Here is a 19,442-nt window from a genome sequence, read left to right as displayed (position 1 = left end):
GTGTGTGTGTAAGATGGTTTTCTGTTCCAAATCCAGGAAAATAAATATACTAAGGTAGATTTTATATTAGAGTATTTTGAGTACATGTGGTAGTCATATTTGGATACTCAGTAATATAGATTGATGTCTGATGTTTTCTTTTCATTCTTGTACTTATTGAATGGATTTTTTTTTTTTTTTTTTTGTTGGTTGTGGGGCTTGAACTCTGGGCCTGGGCGCTGTCCCTCAGGTCTTCAGCTCAAGGCGAGTGCTCTCCTGCTTGAGCCACAGTGCCACTTCCTGTTTTCTAGTGGTTTATTGGAGATAAGACTCTCAGGACTTTTCCTGCCTGGGCTGGCTTTGAACAGTGATCCTCAGATCTCAGCCTCCTGAGTAGCTAGGTTTATAGGTAGGAGCCACCGGCGCCCTTCTGAATGGAATATTTTTATAGAGTCTTAATTCTGAAATTACAGTTCTTCAAATTAGGTAGCCAGGATATTCCAGAAGTATGTAGATTAATTCACTACCATGGCAGGTCATTATTAGTAGTATCTCTGTGCTATATCTGGAGTGAAGTTATGCATTCTGGGCAACTGATGCCCATTTCCAATCCCCCACTTTTTGTTCTTCTAGCCTTTACCACCATGGTAGAATCATTTTCAGAATGTTTGACTACCAACCTATAATATTTTTTTTACTTGGCACCCAGCCCTAGCGGGGATCAGAATTAGAAGACAGACCTGGGAAAAATAGGAGAACATGACCCATTTATAAAGGGTGGATAATAGCCCTGTGGAAATGTGAATACTGTTGCTGATATCCATATTTATCCCTCTCCCTTTCCTTTTTTTTTTTTTGTGCTGTCTCTGAGCTTTTATTGCTTAAGGCTAGTACTTTATTACTTGAGCTACAGCTCCACTTCTGACTATTTGCTGGTTAATTGGAGATAACAGTCTATGGACTTTCAATCCCAGGCTGGCTTTGAACTGTGATCCTCATATCTCAGCCTCCGGAGTACCCAAGAGTACAATCATCAGCTCCCAGCCTTTCTCCGCCCCCCCCCCCTTTTTTTTTTTTTTTAAAGAGAAGCACATTATAAAGCAATGTAAAGTTTTAAATGTTAAGAATGATAAATTCAAAAAGACATTGGATAGACTACATAACATCTTTTCAGACTCTGGCTGCCCTCTTTTCTTGTCATGATTCTGACTTGTAGGTCTTGAGGAACATTGCAAGTGTACTTGTTTCTACCTTTCCTTCCCCCTGTCTAACTTTTGACTTCTCCAGGAGGTATGTGCATGATTATAGGTGTGAGCCAATAGCTTTTTGCAATCTTTTTTTCTTCTTTCAAATATCATCCCATAACTTGTGTGTGAAATATTTAAACAATCTTTTAATTAATCATTTAATTTTATTTTTGGTTTTACTAGCTGGACACCAACACTGCCACTTACTTCAGTGTATAAAATATGAAGACTTTTTACTCTGTTCCCAGCCCCCAACCTTTTCTTTCTGTTTGAGAGGGACCCTATTGAGTCTTTACTCATCATGCTGTTGAAGTATATGATGAACTTTATTTCATAAAGACTGCTACAAGTGGCCATTTGGCTGTTTTCTTCTTCAGTTACTGTATACTAACCTTGATGGATAGATGAGAGGTGTATTTGTTCACATTTTGTTCAATTGTTTTTTTTTTATTTTCATTAGTACTGGGGTTTGAACTCGGGGCCTGAGTGCTGCCCTGAGCTTCATTTTGCCTCAAGGTTAGCACTCAACAGCTTGAGCCACAGCCCCACTTCTGCCTTTTTAGTAGTTACTTGGAGATAACAGTTTCACAGATTTTCCTATTGGGGCTGGCTTCAGATTGCAATCCTGAGATCTCAGCATCCTGCGTAGCTAGGATTACTGGTGTGAACTACCAGCACCTGGCCCACTTCTTTTTTTTTTTTTTTTATTGTGAAAATACTGTACAGAGGGGTTACAATTACATGGGCAAGATAATGAGTACATTTCTTATCAAGCATTGTTGCCTCCTCCTTTGTTTCCCCTTCCCATCCCTTCCCATCCTCCCCCACCCCCCAATCCTCCCCCCCCACCAAAGTTGTAAAGTTTGTTTTCGACATAACGACTTGTACATCTCATTGTTGCAATGGGTCCACCTGTATCCCTATTTAAACGATTTGTTTTTCCCCTTCCCCTCCACAAATATACCGACAACAAATACAGTGAAAGCAGGGGTTCCACTGTGGGGGAGGGACATACAAAGCAACAAAGAATTTTATAAATGTGTTAGAAACAATCGCATGAAAGAAAAACATTGGAATACATATCTTAGGGTTCATTTCCCTAACATAACCTTATCTGACCTTTTCTGCTTGACTCAGACATATACTAGATATTGAAAATAAGGGAAACCATGGGACCTATGTTTCTTTGTGGCCCAGTTCTTAATGTAGGAGGTCATCTGCCTTCAGTCTCAGCAGGTGAATATTTATCTTTTTCAGAATAAGTCACTGTGGAGAAAGGCTCCTGTATGTCTTGTTCTTGATCTGATGGCAGGGACATGTAAATGTCCAGAGTACTATCAGATATCTCTAGTCTTAATTCACTTGTCTTGACTTTACCACTATGATTTACTTTTTTCTTGTCTTTATTACTCTTCTAGAAATGGAGAGGGAAAAGGATGTGTGATTCCTCAGCTAAAGTTCAAGGCATTAAGTGTCCACTAGTGCCTCAATCCCTGGTGTACTCCTAGATGTGTGCCTGATAAAAGATGGTTTTATAAAAAAGTAAGAGGGGTGGATTGGGAGTGTGGCATAGGACATATAAAAGTGATTTCCACTCTCCTTCTCTTATTGTGATTTTCAACCAGTGGTTGGCAATTAAAACCAATTCCAGAATCTTAGAATAATAAACATCTAAGAAAAATGGACAAGTTTATTTCCACTATCTTTTAGAAAAAATAGTAAAATTTTTGGACTTGGCACCAAGTTCCCATCAGAAAGAAGAATGTTTTCACTCCTTTTGCTAAATCATCTGAGATTAAAGTAGTGGTAGTAAAAGTTGAAAATTTACTATGTTATGTTGATCTGGAAGAGAATTGTAGTCATGACTGCTGTAGATTAGCATATTGCCTGATACATAGTAGGAACTTTCTGAAATTCTTGCCAGTGATTAAAGAACATACAACTGCCCAGCAGTCTTGATGTTACATCTACATACTATACTGAGGAATTTCTTCTAAACAAACTTGAACTTTATAAAAGATGCATAACATTTTAGCAGGTAGTGGGTACTCAGAAATATAATCTGGAAAACTTTACCCTGTGTGCTTATTTGTCATCTTAAACTTTCAGCATAAGGAAGAAGTAAGTGATATTAAAAACATTGTGAATGCTGTGCACATCTCCTATTCTTCTCCAGCATTTCAAACACAAGGAAGCAAAATGCCTCATTTCTTTTCCTCACATACATGTCCAAACTCTGATGTTTAAGTTAGGAGTAGTTTCCATAGCAGCAGTAACTTTGCCCTTTTATCTTTTTCTTAGTGAAATATTTAGCATAGGTCAGCCAGAGAGAATAGTATTCCTGGCTGTAGTTTGTAAAGGTTTCAGTTATGCTTTGACTTGCTAGGATCCATGTGTTCCATGAGATTCAACTATACCTATTCTGGGCACCTTTGTGTTCCCAATGCACAACACAGTGTTTGGACTCAGGGAGGTCCTGTGCTCTCTCTCTTTCTTAAAGTATAATTGTTATTATTAAAGTGCTGTATAGAGAGGTTACCATTTCATAAGTCAAGTAAGGAGTACATTTCTTCTTGGACAGTGTCAGTTTCCCCCTCCTGTGTCTACAAGTTGCATAGCTCATTTTCCACATAGTGTCTACTGAGTACCATGCTTGCATTTGTTCTTCCTCTTGCCCTCCATTTTTACACCTCACTGTGTTCTCCACAAGACAGAAAAAAGAACAAAACCAAACCCTAAAAGTAGACACAAACACCATGATTGCCACCTATACCAACAACTACTGCAACAACAAAACCTTTGTTTTTATTTCTTCGAATTCATTTTGATAAACAGTTAAATGTTAATGATAAACATTAAATGTTCAGAGGCATTAGGCTTTGGGATCTAGGGAGTTTCTTTTCTGCTTTCTTTTGTACTCTTCTTCCTGATTTTTTTTTATACCAGACAACAGCTGTATTGAAAGAGAGAGGTGTTAACTTCAAGTCTAGTCTTGGTTATAGTCATCCTGGATATGATTTCTTTTTGTGATGTGATGACTGTGAACACACCTCTCTTTCCCCTCTCTTTCATTCTCTTCCCCTTGGTTCCCTTCTGTTCCTTAGATACTAGTTTTGCATTGTTTTCACAAAGACTATAGTTAGGATTTTGTTGTTTGTTTTTGGTTATTGCTATATTTTAATGAATCTTGATTTTATACTAAGTGTGTGTAAGCTTTCTTGTTTATAAATATTCTGACATGACTTTGAGTACTTCTAGATACATAAGGCTACAACAAGAAGCTTCCTTCCCTTTGTGGTAAAGATTGTAAAACCACATGGATAAAAGGAAAAATTGGCCTTTATCTTGTTACTTTGAAGTGCTCTTTATGGATGTTCATCATCCTCTTTCTGTTACTTACTTTGTGCATTATGGAGAAGACAAAAACAGGTGAGGCTTATATGGTGGGCATCAGTTTATAGGAGAACAGCGGAATTGTGTAGCCTAACTCAGAGGTTCATAGACAGCTGCCTGTAGGCACAATGCCCTCTTCCTTCTTAGGCTTCATGAAGTTTCTCACGGTCAGCAAAAGAAAGGTAGTGAGTCTTTTGCAGATGGACACAAAAGGGTGAATAACAGTAGGAAGAAGCCTGGGAGCAGGAGCAGCCACTGGGAATTTGGTAGGGCTTACTGTGTGAGACAGGATTGGTGGTAGGCACTGGATGGACAGGGAGGTGGGAACCACGTCAAGTCTGATGTCTCACTAGGGAGCTGAGATGAGCTTTGTCCACAATGTGGAATCAGCAGAAGCCTTGCAAAGAGATGGTTGTAGGATGCTGACCATTTTGGAGTAGATCAGATGGAAGGGGCATTAGAGAAAGGGTGACTCTAGAAGCAGAAAGCAGTTGGGAGGTTTTAGATACAGTCTCAGCCTTGGCTTTTTTGCTTAGTGTCTGTATCTATGTATTGGAATTATGATTTTTAAGTTAAAGAACAGTGTGTGTGTGTGTGTGTGTGTGTGTGTGTGTGTGTGTGTGTGTGTGTGTGTGTGTGTGTGTGTGTGTGTGTGTGTGTGTGTGTGTGTGTGTGTGTGTAGTTCATAGTGCACAATAGGATCAAATGAGATAAAATATCAAGCTTGAGGCCTGACACAGAATGATGGATCAATAAATGCTACCTTCTTTTCCTTTTCCACTTTTTTCTACCCTCTTTTCATTGACTTCTACTATAGAAGGCATCCATACCGCCTGAACATCTATTTTTCCCCCATAACAAAAGATGTTCACATACTGTGTACAGTTTAGGAAGATTCCTTATTTTTAATTTCTCTTACTTCAACAGGATCTTAATCACTGGCCTGTTTGTGAACAACTATAATCCCAGCAATGGGGAGGCAGCAGCAGAAGTATTGTAAGTTCAAGTCCAGCGTAGGCTATATAGTAAGACTGTGTCTCAATAAGAAAAACTCAAGCAACAAAGAACCCACGATCTTAAAACTGTAGTTAGTAAAGCTTAGAATGACTGTTTAAATCCAGGCTAGTTTGAAAATAATGACAGAGATGATGTGGATATACTTCCTGGTCATGAGGTTCAACATTTTGACATCATCTGATAGAGCTTGTAATGTGCACATTATCAGTCTAGATTTCAGAGCACAAGACGTCTACACTGCTTCTCTACTTGAATTATAAATATCAAGTCCTAATGGAAGTTGAAGATGTTTAAAGTATACTTGAAGTACTTATTAGGGAAAGCAACAAAGATAGTAGTGATTGGTGTTTTAATTATAATCTAATTTTATTATTATTATTAAATAGTTGTACAAAGGGGTTACAAGTCAGCTTATGAATGCAGTGCTTCTTGGTCAGTATCACATCTTCCATTCTACCCCATTTGGTATTTTAAAATATTAAAATATCAAAATTCCAAGCAGTTAAACAATTTAGTATAAGACCAAGTTGAGGAGGATGGAGGCTTGTATGCTTTTTGAGGGGAAGGCTTTGTGCTTTTAAAAGTAAGGTAAATTAAAATAGATAAGGCTGTAATTTGAATGTGGAACACTTAAGACTATTGACACCCTATATATTTAAATGCAGTCTTTGGAGGTCTGGGGTTAAAAATTGCAGCAATTTAAGCAAAAATTTCCATCTTTCTTAGTCGCCATTTGTGACTATGCTAAATCTAGTTTAACAGCATCTGTTTCAAAGGCCCAGGACAGGAGATGGCAGATGATTAGCAAAAGTCTGCACACTACTTTCCACTGTATTCCCTTTTCAGGTTACAAGTTCACTGTGGAATTATACTATTGGAGCCTCTGCTTGAAAGACAAGCAAATATTCCATGGTAGCATTTGAAAGGCTCATCTTCATTGTCTAACAATAATGATAATAGCCCCAAATACTCAGAACTTAAGCATTTGTAAAGTACTTTGACATCTGTCAAAGTATGTACATAATTTATAATGGAAGTTTTTTTTTTTTAAGAAAAAAGATCCCTTTACTCTCTCTACCTCTTCTACAGTAGAAATAACACAAAAGGCTAAACGTCTTTAAGTCTCAAAACTTATGTTAACTTTAATTTATATTAAAATGTATCCTGTGATTACATCTATATATCTTTCCCCCCTTTTCAGCCTATGGGAAATAGATTCTGCTTCTCAAGAACTCTTGGAAATATGTATGGACATGTATACACAGGTTATATTACATACATATATATACTTACACAATTGTTTTCTTTTTTATTTTTTTATTAATAAGTTTTTATTGTGAAAATACTGTACAGAGGGGTTACAATTACATGAGCAAAGAAATGAGTACATTTCTTATCAAGCATTGTTGCCTCCTCCTTTGTTTCCCCTGCCTAGCCCATCCCTTCCCATCACCCCCACCCTTCCTCGCCCAAGTTGTAAAATTCGATTTTTGACATAACATCTTGTACCTCTCATTGTTGCATTGGGTCCACCTGTATCCCTATTTAAACAATTGCTTTTTTCCTTCCCCTCCACAAATTATACCAATATCAAATATAGTGAAAACCGGGGTTATACACGATTGCTTTCTTGTCCATATAACTTGGGGAGACTTGTGTCTATGAACTTGTGTCTATGAATTTGAGATTTTTTTCCCCAAGTACAAAAATTTCATTTATTAAAACAATTTTGTTGAAGTAACTTCAAATACATCAATTATTTAAAAATGCGGAAACTAGTTAACAGCCTCAAATTTCTCAATATTTAAATGGCTTAAATAATTTGCCTTTTCAGTGATTTTTATTTCTTGCCAAAAAAATGAATTCACTGAATTTCAAACTTAGGTCAGTGTGCTTTTGCATTTTATAAAAAGACAAAATGCTTAGTGAAAATGGCAAGTTTGCAACAGCGAAGAAATAACATTTACGGTTAAGCATATCTTTCAATTGAACATGCTATTTCATATTAGGATAACATGAGAAACAGGAAATCTTGACAAAAGTATGAGTGGAGACTGCTGGGTGAGATGGTCAGGAGTCATTGACTAGGAACACAGAGCACCTTGGCTTGTTTCTCTGTTGGAGAGTGATCTAAGAACAAGGGTTGAGGATATGGGCCAGCATGGATAATAAGTAGACAAGTTCTGAAGCTAGGAGGGCCCTTCCTATTATGTACCAACTTCCTCTGGCAAGCATTAAGTGTTAGCTACATTCCTCAGGGAGAACAACTAGAAATTTCTTTGGGATCGGGTGGCAATCTCTACCTTTTGGAATTGCTTTGAATATAATTATCAGTTTGAGTGCAATTTCTTGCCTTTTTTTCCCTTGAAGTATTGTAAGTAAATCAGGAGCTTAATTTCCATGAAAGGTCACTGATATATGTAGGCATTTTCTAGCTGGGATGTAGGTTTTGTTTTTGTTTTTGGTCCATCATGGGGCTTGTACTCAGGGCCTGGACATATGGTCCCCTGAGCTTTTTTTAAAAATTTAACTCAAGGCTAGTGCTCTTCTACTTTGAACCACAGCTCTCCTTCTGATTTTCTGGTGGTTGCATGGGAGATTGGGGTCTTCTAGACTTTCTTGTCCAGGCTGGCTTGGAACTGTGAACCTCACATCTCAGCCTCCCAATTAGCTAGGATTACAGGTATGAGCCACCAATGCCCAGCTTGGAATATAGGTTTTAAAGAAAGTTGCCTTTGGAAAGTGGGGAAGAGAAAAGAACTGGATCAAAGGAAATAGGAATTTTCTTGGTGTAAGTCTTGGTTTATAAAGATGCACCAGTCTTTACCAAATAATTGTCATGTATCTGAGTCAAAGGTATATATCTCTTGAGACACTCAGGACTTAACACATCACTGGAAAGAAATATGTTATTTGGACAAATTCCAGAGAGAATATTCACATTTGTAGAGAGAGGAAGCGATCTTGTGTGGATCAGAAATTACAGTGGATGGAAAGAGTACATTGCAATTTTCCTTATGTACCCTGGGATAGCATCTCTTAATTTCTAGTTTCTGCAAAGTCCTAACAGAAGAACGTGTGACCTGCCAGCATTATTAAGAAAATACATACACCTTATTTGGTTAGTTGACATTTTAGATGCCTTTATTTTGATATAAACTTCTTGGGGTTTAATGCTAACTATAACATTTGGTTTTCTTTGTAAGTCCTGCCAAATGACAGCAAAGAGTAAAATGTTAGCTCAAGTGGCCAGATGGAGAATGGTGGCCCTTTGTAACATTTGTGTGTTAAGAAATGATATTTCTGTCCAAAAGCCTTTCTTGTCTTTTATATTCCCTTTAAGATTAAACATTTTTTTCTCTGTTCCAGCTAAAATGTGACAGAATATTTTAGTGTGTCTATTCTTCAGAGGAGCTATGTTTTTAATCTACCTAATGGAAACATTCAGAACTACTGGGATTTATTTGAGGATTTCACAACTTGTACTACTCTGAGGAGATTCCCCATAGTTGTGATTTCTGTAGAATATGAAGTCAATCCAATTTCTGTGTTGACTTAATTAGCAGTCCAAAATCTATCTGCCTTTTCCAAAAAAAACTTGACCATACAAACTATGATTTTATTCTTATTGTACTCATAACCCTTTTTAGGTTCTGTAGTCAAATAATGGCATGGGAAATTAATTAGGCCTGCCGAGGTTGGAATGAAAGAATGAGGTTGGAATGATTCATCACTAGAAGATAGCAGTTTAGCAAATTCTAGCCTGTAACCAGACTGGAGATAACCCCCAGCTTAACCTTACTCCTCCAGAGGTGGATAAATGACTGTGTTGAGCAATACAGATTAGAATTTTACTTCTGGAAGGCAGCTGTGCTCACCACTATACCAGTATTTCCAGTAGAGGGTTTGAGGTCTAGAAGGGAATGATTATTTCTTTATAGGCCTGAAAGCCCTAAGGGCCAGAGACATTTAAAAGTGCTGGGTGCTGGTGCCTCATGCCTGAAATCCTAGCTACCCAGGAGGCTGAGATCTGAGGATCACGTTTCTTGTGGTTCAGGCCACCCTGGGCAGAAATGTCTGTGAGACTCATTTCCATTTAACCAAGAGAAAACTGGAAGTGGTGCTGTGGCTCAAGTGTTAGAGTGCTCGCCTTGAGATAAATAGAAGAGGTTAGAAAATAGTATAAACTAATAGAGCCTAGAAGTTCAAAGTACCTCTTTCCATTTGAAACTTAGCATATAATTTTGTACAGGAAAGAAGGTTTGAACATTTTTTACTTTTATTCCTGTATCAAGTGATCAACATTCTTATCCTATAATGTTGACTCTAAATCCAGACAGACCCAAAGTCCATTACTGCCTGTCTTAAGAAAAAAAAATCACCTAATTACGTTTTTTATGTTCATAAGAATTCAGGCGCATGCTATGGTTAATTAGAAACATTGTGAATTATGGCTAAGTTGTGCCTATGCTTGTACTAAAAAAAACCAAAAACCAAAAAACGTAACAAAGCGAATGATGAAGAAACACAATTTGCCAATGCTATGGTTCAGACAATAGCAACAAAAAACAGAATTCAGATGAGCCAAACCTATTTAAAAAAAAAAACAAAACAAAACATGGCTGATGGGGGCTAAGAAGACGTAGACCTGCAGTGACCATCAGTGAAGAAGTAAAGCCCCTTGCTTCCCCTGCACCATCCTCAGGCTGCTCAGAGAGGAAGGAAGTCCCTTAAATATAGGTGGCTTCCCTGAAAGATTGCCAGGGACCTCTGAAGGACCAAGGAAGGAAAAGCTGGGCTGACAATTCATTAGAATCATCTGTGGAGCTTGTTTAACAGATGGGATTCTAGGCTCCAGTCTCTAAAAAAGCTGATGACTCCAGTTTCTGATGATTTTGTCTCCTTTACCTTATGTATCATGCATTCATGTGTATAGTTTCAGGAGGGTAGGGGGAGGGCACAGAACTTGAGGGATAAAGGGTGAAAAAGCGCACAGTGGAGCTCACTGGAAACTGATGACAGTGAACTATACAAGTCATGGGTGAAACAAGAGGGAGGGACTGGGGGACAACGAGGGAACAGAAGACACTGTATGATAGGAAATGTACTCATTACCTGGCTTATGTAATTGCAATCCCTCTGTACATCACTTCTATAATAACAATAAAGTAAATTAATTAAAAAATTTACTTCTGTTTCCTCAAATGTAAGTTATTCTCACCACCCATGTCCACTTCGTTTTTGAAGGTTGGTGGGGGGACAACTTTGAGATATGTTTTTACTTTGACTCTTCATTTTGGAATTAACATACAGTTGCAATATCTGAGGGATTCATTTTTGTTATTTCCATACATTTGTACATTATACTTGAACAAGTTTACCCTGCTACCACACTACTCTTTGTCTCTCCTCCCCACCTTTTCAACCAGCATTTGATGCATTTTATTATGTTGATTAATTAACTCACTGTGTATACATGAAATGTTTTTAGATCCTCTTCAGTCCTCAGTATTGCCTCCTTTCCCTTTCATCCCTTCCTTATTTTGACTTCTGAATGCTTTTAGGGGGATCTCATAGGGCTAGAATTTATGACATAGGTTAGTAGGTGATGATTTATTTTATATTCAGTGGATTTGTTGCTTACTTCCTTTGTAAAGTATTAATACATAAGTGAAAAACTTGAGTTAATGTGTGTACTCAGATTTGTGTGCTTTGGCTTTCCTAAAGTAGATTCTCCCTACTTCGCTCTTTTAGTCACAGCCCTATAAAAACTTCTCCTTTGTTTATTCATCTTGTATTCTTAGTTTCTAGCACATAATGTTTTGGTGGTTTGTTTAAATGTGAGCAGTTGGAATGTAAATTTTTTTTGATGATGTATTTAAACAGTTTACTGGTATAATTAAAATGTAACACAATAGGAATGTGCTTACTTCTGAGACTATCTAGAATGTGATAGCGTCCTTTGACATCAGCCTGGTCAGTCACTGACAGTGTACACCTGGGTGACCTGATTGCTCCTTGAGTGGCTTGACTGCCCTCCAGAGCACCTCCACACAGTTGATTTTCAGAGGGGACACACTATTCTTTTCTTGCAATCCTTTCCTTTCTTATGGTGGCATTCAAAGCCTTACGTGATCTGGTCTCACTCATTACCCCTTTGATACATCTCCTCCTTTCTCCTTGTAGCTCCTCACTGCTGTTCTTCACAGCCGACCAGCTTTGTCCTGGTTTGTCTGTCTGCCTGGAATAAACCTCTTCTAGATGCTCTTGTAGGGGCTGCACTTGTTTCCTGTTACACAAATTACTGTGAACTTAGTGGCTAACCCAATACACATCTACTGTTTTATGGTTCTGAAGGTCAAAGTTCATGCAAGGTGCTTCTCAATGTGCTGAGTGGACATGGCTGGCAACACTGCCCTTCTGAAGGCTTTAGTGTTGAAGATTTCTTTTCAGTTGCTAGTGGTTAGTGACTGCCTATTTTCCTTGGTTGGTAATTCCTTTTGAAGCCAGACATGGCCTGTTGACTAAGTACATGGCCTGTTGATTTGTACTTAAGACCTTGAACTTGCCAGGCAGTTACCTCACGATGGAGCCATACTTCCAGATCTTTTCTGCACTGGTCATTTTTGAGATGGGGTCTTGCTTCCTGTCTAGGTATATGCCTCATCCAATATCTACATATTTTAGGCTTCTTGTTATATACAGCTAGAATGACAGGCACACGTAACTGTGCTCATCTGATTGTTATGGACTCTTGTGGACTTTCCTGTCTAGGCTAATCTGGAGCTCTGATCTTGATCCTAGTGTCTCACATAGCCTACACTGTGATCTGTCTACTTTTGGTTCCTGTTGTAGCTTTGATGATAGGCACTTGCCACTCTACCTGGATTCTTCTGTTGAAATGATACTTTGCAGATTTTTCTGCCTGTACTGTAGGCCAAGAACTATGATTCTTGCAATGTTAGCCTACCACAGAGCAAAGATGTCAGATATAGCCCACCATGCCTAGCTATAGATTGAGAAAGGCTGTCATGAACATTTCTGTCTGTATGGGCCTCAAACCACCACCCTCCTAAATAGCTAGAATTATAGTTGTGAGACATTGATGCTCACTTGCAGCACTTCTTACAACTTTTCTTCCTTTTCTCATTTATAAGGGTCCTGTAATTAGACCCAGAGTATAATCTAAGATAGTCTTCCTTTTTAAAGATCAATTTATTAGGCACATTGATTCTATCAGGAATTGTAATTCCCCTTGCCATGTCACATGACAGACTATAGGGAGTAGGATGTAGATATGGTGGTAAGGGAGGTTTATTCTATCTGTAATAGCAGCTAGCTCACATCAGTTTTTGAAGCCTTAGCTCAGAGCTAATTATCTTAATTAATACTACTTAGTACCCATAGTACCCTAAAGGTACCATTAATACCCATCTCCATGTCTACATAATCATTTCCTGCATTTCTATCTGTTCTGCATTTTTATCTATTCCAAAGTATACTCATATAATTAATTCCACTGTTATATAATATATACTCATTCCTGGTCTGCACACATCTCCCATTGCAGATATTCACTTCTTGGTGTTCATTGCTGTGCTTCAAGCACCTAAGACTAGCCCAAATTCACAGGTGCAGCATGTTTCACATGCAGGATGTGAAGCTTAGGCGAATCTTTTCCACCAGATCTTTATTTTTGTCTACTGTTGATGACTGTGATAGACCTAGACAGTAGAGGAGTTAGAGCCCTAAACACATAGTGTTAACCCACTAACCACAAAGTTTTTAATCCTGCCAGCTCAGGAACTGCAAATCTCCAGAAACACTAACATTGGAGAGTCTACTATGTAGAAGTGAGACATAAAGAACCAAGAGACAGTTTTTTTTTGTTTTTTGTTTTTTTGCCAAAGAACTTTCTCTGTGACTCCTACAGCTATTCCTGTTTGCTGTCCCTGGCAGTTCTAGGACCCTTGTTAGCCCCAAGGCCAAAAAATCAGAGCTTGAGGTTGTGGAATCTGTGGATCTAGTGAGATGGTTAAAATGTGGTGGTGGTGAAGAGTTAAGAGGGGCTGAGAAAATTCTATGTAGTCTAAAATGGCAGATTATTTTAGGAACCCCACAGCAAAGAGGGTTAAAGGAAAACAAAATAATAGCTCATTCTTTTGACTGACATGTAGACCCGGGATTGCAGCATTTGGTTGGATATTCTTTTGCTTAATTCAGGAAAGCCAGAAATGTATCATGAACTTGCCATTTGAGTGATTTCAATGGGAGAGCATTTACTGAAGGAGCGGTTTCTCCTGTTAATGCATTTCACTGGGTATATCTCCTGCTTTCATTCCCTGTGTTGTGTTCCTCAAAGAGAGTGCTTCTTGGAAAAGGCTGCTTATCTCTTAAACTTTAGAGACAAATGCCTATTGCTCACCTTACAGTGCGTCACCATACTGGCTCTATCCTGGTGCAGTGAGACTTAGATATGGAGAACCTACCCACTGCAAATAAATGTGGAGCCCCAGGTCACTTTATTCAAGTTGGATTTTTTTTTCTTTTAGTCTGAGAGAAATGCTTTTCTTTGCCTCTAGCCATGATTCTTCTTAGCGATACTATCATTTTTTATGTGCCTAAATTCCTAGTTGGTATCAAATTAAGAAACATTTATAAACCATAACTCAACTATGTTCCAAACAAATCTTTTTTATTTTTTTAAATTTTATTTACTGTTTGTTTCTGTCATTATCCTAAAGTCATTCCCAAACCCAACATGCCACATCTCCAAGTCCTTGCTGCCCAGAGGCTTGGAACACATTAGTGCTATGCTTTGGGATTTGCTATGCTTTAGTTGCCATGTTTTTATAGCAAGTCAATGTAAAAGTTTCTTGATAAAAAGCACACTACTGATCACTTGAAATATAAATGGCTTTCTTTGTTTTACCATGTAGTAGGGATTTGTATTTTAGAGGGTAAGAGTGGTTGGTAGAGTGTGCTAAAACTGAAATTATATGATCTCTGAAGACAAATACCTGAGGTAGAAAAACAAGGTACTAACTTCATGCTGTTGGGGAAGTGGGCTGCTTTTCCTCCAAATTTTAAAGATACTATTCTTTATCATAAATCCATGAAATTGGGAGGGTTTGAGTGGGGACCTTGCTACCAGGTGGAACTACCTGAGCAAAACCAGAAAGTATGACACTGGACTGTTGGAGGGACTGGAAGCCCTCAGGTATTTTAGATGGCTAAAATAACAAGCTGTTAGAAGTAGTAGAGGATCTCTAGTATTTATACTAATTCTACTAAATAGTTTATGCACACTAATTCTACTAAATATACTTAATTTAAGAAACTGTAGGGGACTATTGATGACTTAGTAAAATCCTGGGAATAGTGTTAACGTGAATTAACCTGTGGAAGGCAGTAATTTGGTAGTTTAGAGGAAGGTGAGAGTCCAGATAAGATCAAACCAGGGTCAGTGCCTGTACCATTGAGCTATGGCCCCAGCCTGAGAGCTCAGATCAGGATGGTAACCATAGGTATGGATGGCATGTCAGACTAGATCAGCAGCAGCAGCAGGAGCAGGAGGAACTCTGCAGCAGACTTCTTAGCAACCTGATATGACTTTAGCCCACAGAGGTTTGATCTCAGCATCAGGTAATTTCTGTTTTGGATGGCCCCGCCGCTCCCCCACCCCCTTCAGGCATTGTACCAAGTGAGTTTAGCAAGAATTCTTGGAATATTCTTCAGGTATTTTTGATTAGCAGTCAGTGTTATTTGGTGGCTGTCTGTAAGAGGTTTAAAAATAGTGAAGGAGATGATTACTACAGTTTCACGAATTTTTATTTTTACAAGAAGACTGGAAAATAGAGATTTTAAAAAAGTTTCCCATTATCATCAGGAAACTATTAGACTAGTTTGACTTACCAAATTCTTACTGGGCTTAGATAGGAGAAATGAAATATTATCATCGATCTCACAATTCTACAGTAAGAAAACGGTAGTTATAGGTACACTGAAGGCCCTTTAAACAAAATTAAAAAATTCAACCTAAAAAGACTTAATGGTCTTTGGAAGTAAACTTTGTAACTGTGAAAAGGTAGAGGTCATCCTTCTCTCCTTGTACAAATAAAATCCCTGTTCCCACCAAAATAAGACCCTACCAGTTTCTCTTGGAGTCCAGTGAAAATATAGAATATTTCAGATTGGTCTGAGGAAATATGCGTTTTCATGCATTTTACATGGAGAGTACAGGTGGAAAAGCAGTCTGAATAGACACAGTTGATGCTTAACTTAGGAGGCAAATGTATATTGAAACATTATTTTCTAAGCCTTAAAATTAATGGCTGTGTTTCACTGGAACATGGCCTTTTTTTCCCCTTCCAAAGAGTTTCAGAGCCAGTGGAATCTATAAATAGTACAGAGCCCAGTTGTCTGCGGTAGATTGAGTAGAGCAGAATTGCCTGTCCTTAAGTGAAGGGGATGTAGCTTTACATTTTTAGTAACTGAATTGTTGCCCAGCATAAAGGTAAGGGCCATGTGAGCAACTTATTTATAACTTCCCATAAAGGTATGTGTCTGTCTCAAGCGGAGAAACTGTCTGGGGTGCTGGGAATCTAAAAGTGCAATAGAATCATTTTCCATACACAGCATTTCTAGCTTAGTTCAGTAATTGTTCATATCCTTGGGGCTTTCAGAAAGAAGGGGTATGGTGTCAGCCTCTTAGTGTGCACCTACTATGGACTTTAGGAGATGTTCTTAAAACATTTGAATCTGTGGTTTTTATGGCATAAGGGATGTTTGGCTTACAACTCTTTATAGGACTCTGTATATAAATTTAGGCTTGGTTTAACCTGTGGGGTGTGGTCCTCATGTTCTCCCAATGTAGTCTAACCATACTGGGTTCTCATCAAAATGTTTCATGGACATAAAGCACTTTGCTTTTTCACAGGTTCAGTTTGAGGATAAGTAAGTGTTTCTCTAATGAACACAGGGTCAGACTGAATTCTCTGGCTACAGTGGGAGAAGGGAAGAAGAGAAAAAGATTTTCATGGCATCCTAGGTAGCTTGGTAGATGCCAGAAAATAAAATCCATTGCTACTTGTTATTACTGTTATCCCTGGCAGCATCAGCAAATGCTTGTAGCCAAAGTTAAATGTAAAGATCATAAAAACATAAGACATGTTGTCAGCCTCCCATTATGCTTGATTTCCAGAGATTGAGTTTTCTGATTATTAAGTTGACATTTTTCTTTAAAGTATCTGCATATGTGGATAAAAGGAAACTTTGGCTTTTGTGCCAATATCACGGCTCTGTTTAGTATTTGGGCAAGTTGTAATAAGTGGTAAATGGCCCATTAACTATATTGGAGGCCTCATGGCAGCACTAATTTCAAATCGTGCTGGGTTTACAATTTACATATTAAAAAATGTTCACTTGATTTTGTTCAGGGACAAAGCTGACATCCTATACAAGCATTATTCCAACAATCCCATTTATTGGTCCAATTATTTCAATTGAAAGATGCTGGTTTACTGCCTCTTAGTATACGTGAGCAATTCTCAGTGAAACTGTTAGGGACTAGTTTGACTATAGTGGCAGAATAACCTCACAGGGTTTCAATTCACTTTTAATTTTAAGTCTCAGGATTAAGGATCATTTGTAGTATAATGTAACAGTGTGGGCAAATATAGCTTCTCTTAATGCCCTTTTGATATTTTGGGGAAAGTGCTTTTTATGCAAAACAATCACTTATGAATTGCATGACTGCTTTTCTCACTATAAAATTTCATTCACATTTCCTCCCTTCTCCCACATCCTTAAAAGAAAGGACAGCATGGGGTGTTTGTTGTGCTTCATTTTACTTTTTTAATTTTTGAGATGTGGTTTAAGGTAGTTCTTTAGGATAGATGCCAAGACAACTAGTTAATATTGTCTTAAAATCAGGCTCGTGATTAAAAATGCTTAAATTTGTGCAAGAAAACTACATGTGAAAATGAATTTGGAAAGATTAGATTGGAATTGCCTCAAACTCAATTAAGCCACACTGCATGGACGTGCTGGGAATATCAATACAATCACTGTAAATTTTGTACAAACTGATTTGTTGCATTATCTTGCTCATCTAACATACGGTACTTTTTGTGTCCATATTGCAGACGGCAACTCCAAACTAACATGGCAGTCAGACTGTGTGATGTGGCTTCTCTGCTTAGAAGTGGTTCGTGGGCAGCAGAGCCTTGGACTGGGGTCTGTGGGATTTTTCTTAAATTCTGTAGGCTACTTTTTTTTTTAGCATGTTGCAGAAGTGCTGAGGCCATACCAAACACTTGAACCTTTAATTTGGCATACTAATTATTCTTAATCTAACCTATTATGGTATGGCCATCATTAGGACTTTAAGCACATCGCAATTTTAACTGTTAGTAGTATCTCTAGATCAGAAACATGTTCTTGTATGCACCTTTTATAATCTCAATTAGGATTTAGAGCAGACTAAAAAGAGTGACAAGCTTTTTAAAAAAAAACAAAAATAAAAGTTTTGGTATGGTCTAAATATTAAGTTACCGTAATTCTTTACATTCTGTTTACTATGTATTTTTTTGGTTACTACATTCTGAAGTTATTCACAATTTCTGATGCTCAAAAAAAGTTGAAATTGTAAATCTGGCTGAAAATTATTTGCCCAGTAACTGTTGAAAGACTTTGCATTCTGTGAACAGTTGTGTTGAGCCTATCAATGGAATATGCATTATTTGTAAAATATAGCACATTAGTATCATTTTATTCTGAGCAGATGGTCCTATAGCTGAGAGATGCTGTAATTTTTCAGCTCACACAGCCTACTGCAGCTGTTCACTTGAATGTTGGCTTAGGAGCTCATTCTTGCCACCTGAACATGGAAATAAATGTGCAATTAAGTGAGGAGTGTTTGTTGTCCTTGTTAAAATCCTGCTAATTTCAGTCGATGAACACTTTATATTTCAAATGCCATCCCAATGAGCTTTAGCCTAAATCTCCTGTTTGGGGTTCTTAGAGTTTCTATACATACTCTAATGTTTGAATAGCAATTTGTTTTAATTGGCCTTGACCACTTTTCTTCTTGTAGCTAATTGTTGTCATAACTGCTGGGCAGAGGTGAGCCTTACAAGAATTTTGTTATGGAAAGGGTAATCCCACTAGTTTTCTGCACAGGAGCAGCTATGTGTTATTAGGAAATTCAAAACTTCATTTCTCAGTTTCAAATAAATTTATTATAACCCATATTTTGAATTATTTGATTTTTTAATCTACATTTTCAAAGGCTTATTTTCCTTTATCTTTGTAAGTATTCCCAGAGGATACTTTCCTGGGAAAAACAGTATACATCTTGGAGAATGATAGCCTATTATTCCTTTGACAAGGAAATGAGTTCATGGAAGGGTTACAGGGTTTGATATTCCTACTTATTCTGGATTGAGTCTGTTTTTTTTTATGCTGATACCACGCAATCTTGCCCTTTCTAACCAGTCTGAATCTGATTGATAGACCAGTTTCAATCTCTCTGAGCTGCCTTCTTTTATAAACATACCTTGGCAACAGGAATTTCTTAATTACTTTTATACCTTTTAATTTTTCTGAGGTAGTTTGCTTTTTTTTTTAAAGACAATTTTTATCCCCAATTTCCTTGTAACTTTCTTTCCCTGTACTTTTTACTTTGTATCAAATTCTTTGCTTTTTCTATGCTAAAACTTCCTAGAAGCAGTATCCCATGAATTTCAGAGTTGTCAATTTTGAACAGTAATTCTTTGGGGAGCTCAGAGGTGTATTGGATGAAAT

General features: G+C 37.7%; 1 protein-coding gene across 12 annotated transcripts in view; it reads left to right on the top strand.

Annotated features, from left to right (window-relative positions):
* Elavl2 (ELAV like RNA binding protein 2) overlaps positions 1-19,442 on the top strand; it is a 141,378-nt gene that overhangs the window by 49,402 nt on the left and 72,534 nt on the right. For 6 of the 12 annotated variants that reach the window (XM_070008146.1, XM_070008136.1, XM_070008102.1 and 3 more), the window contains exon 2: positions 17,783-17,873. The exons of 4 other annotated variants lie outside the window; for them this stretch is intronic. In XM_070008146.1, coding sequence (XP_069864247.1) covers positions 17,802-17,873 — 72 coding nt within the window. In that variant the 5' untranslated portion in view covers positions 17,783-17,801. Of the gene's footprint in view, positions 1-17,782; positions 17,899-19,442 lie in introns of all 12 variants that reach the window. 2 more of the 12 variants (XM_070008085.1, XM_070008093.1) reach the window with 1 other exon arrangement.

The sequence above is a fragment of the Dipodomys merriami genome, unplaced genomic scaffold (genome assembly GCF_024711535.1).
Source record: "Dipodomys merriami isolate MVZ:Mamm:240054 unplaced genomic scaffold, mDipMer1.0.p SCAF_11, whole genome shotgun sequence".
NCBI classification, from domain to species: Eukaryota; Metazoa; Chordata; class Mammalia; order Rodentia; family Heteromyidae; genus Dipodomys; species Dipodomys merriami.
This window is presented reverse-complemented; position numbering and strand designations above follow the sequence as displayed.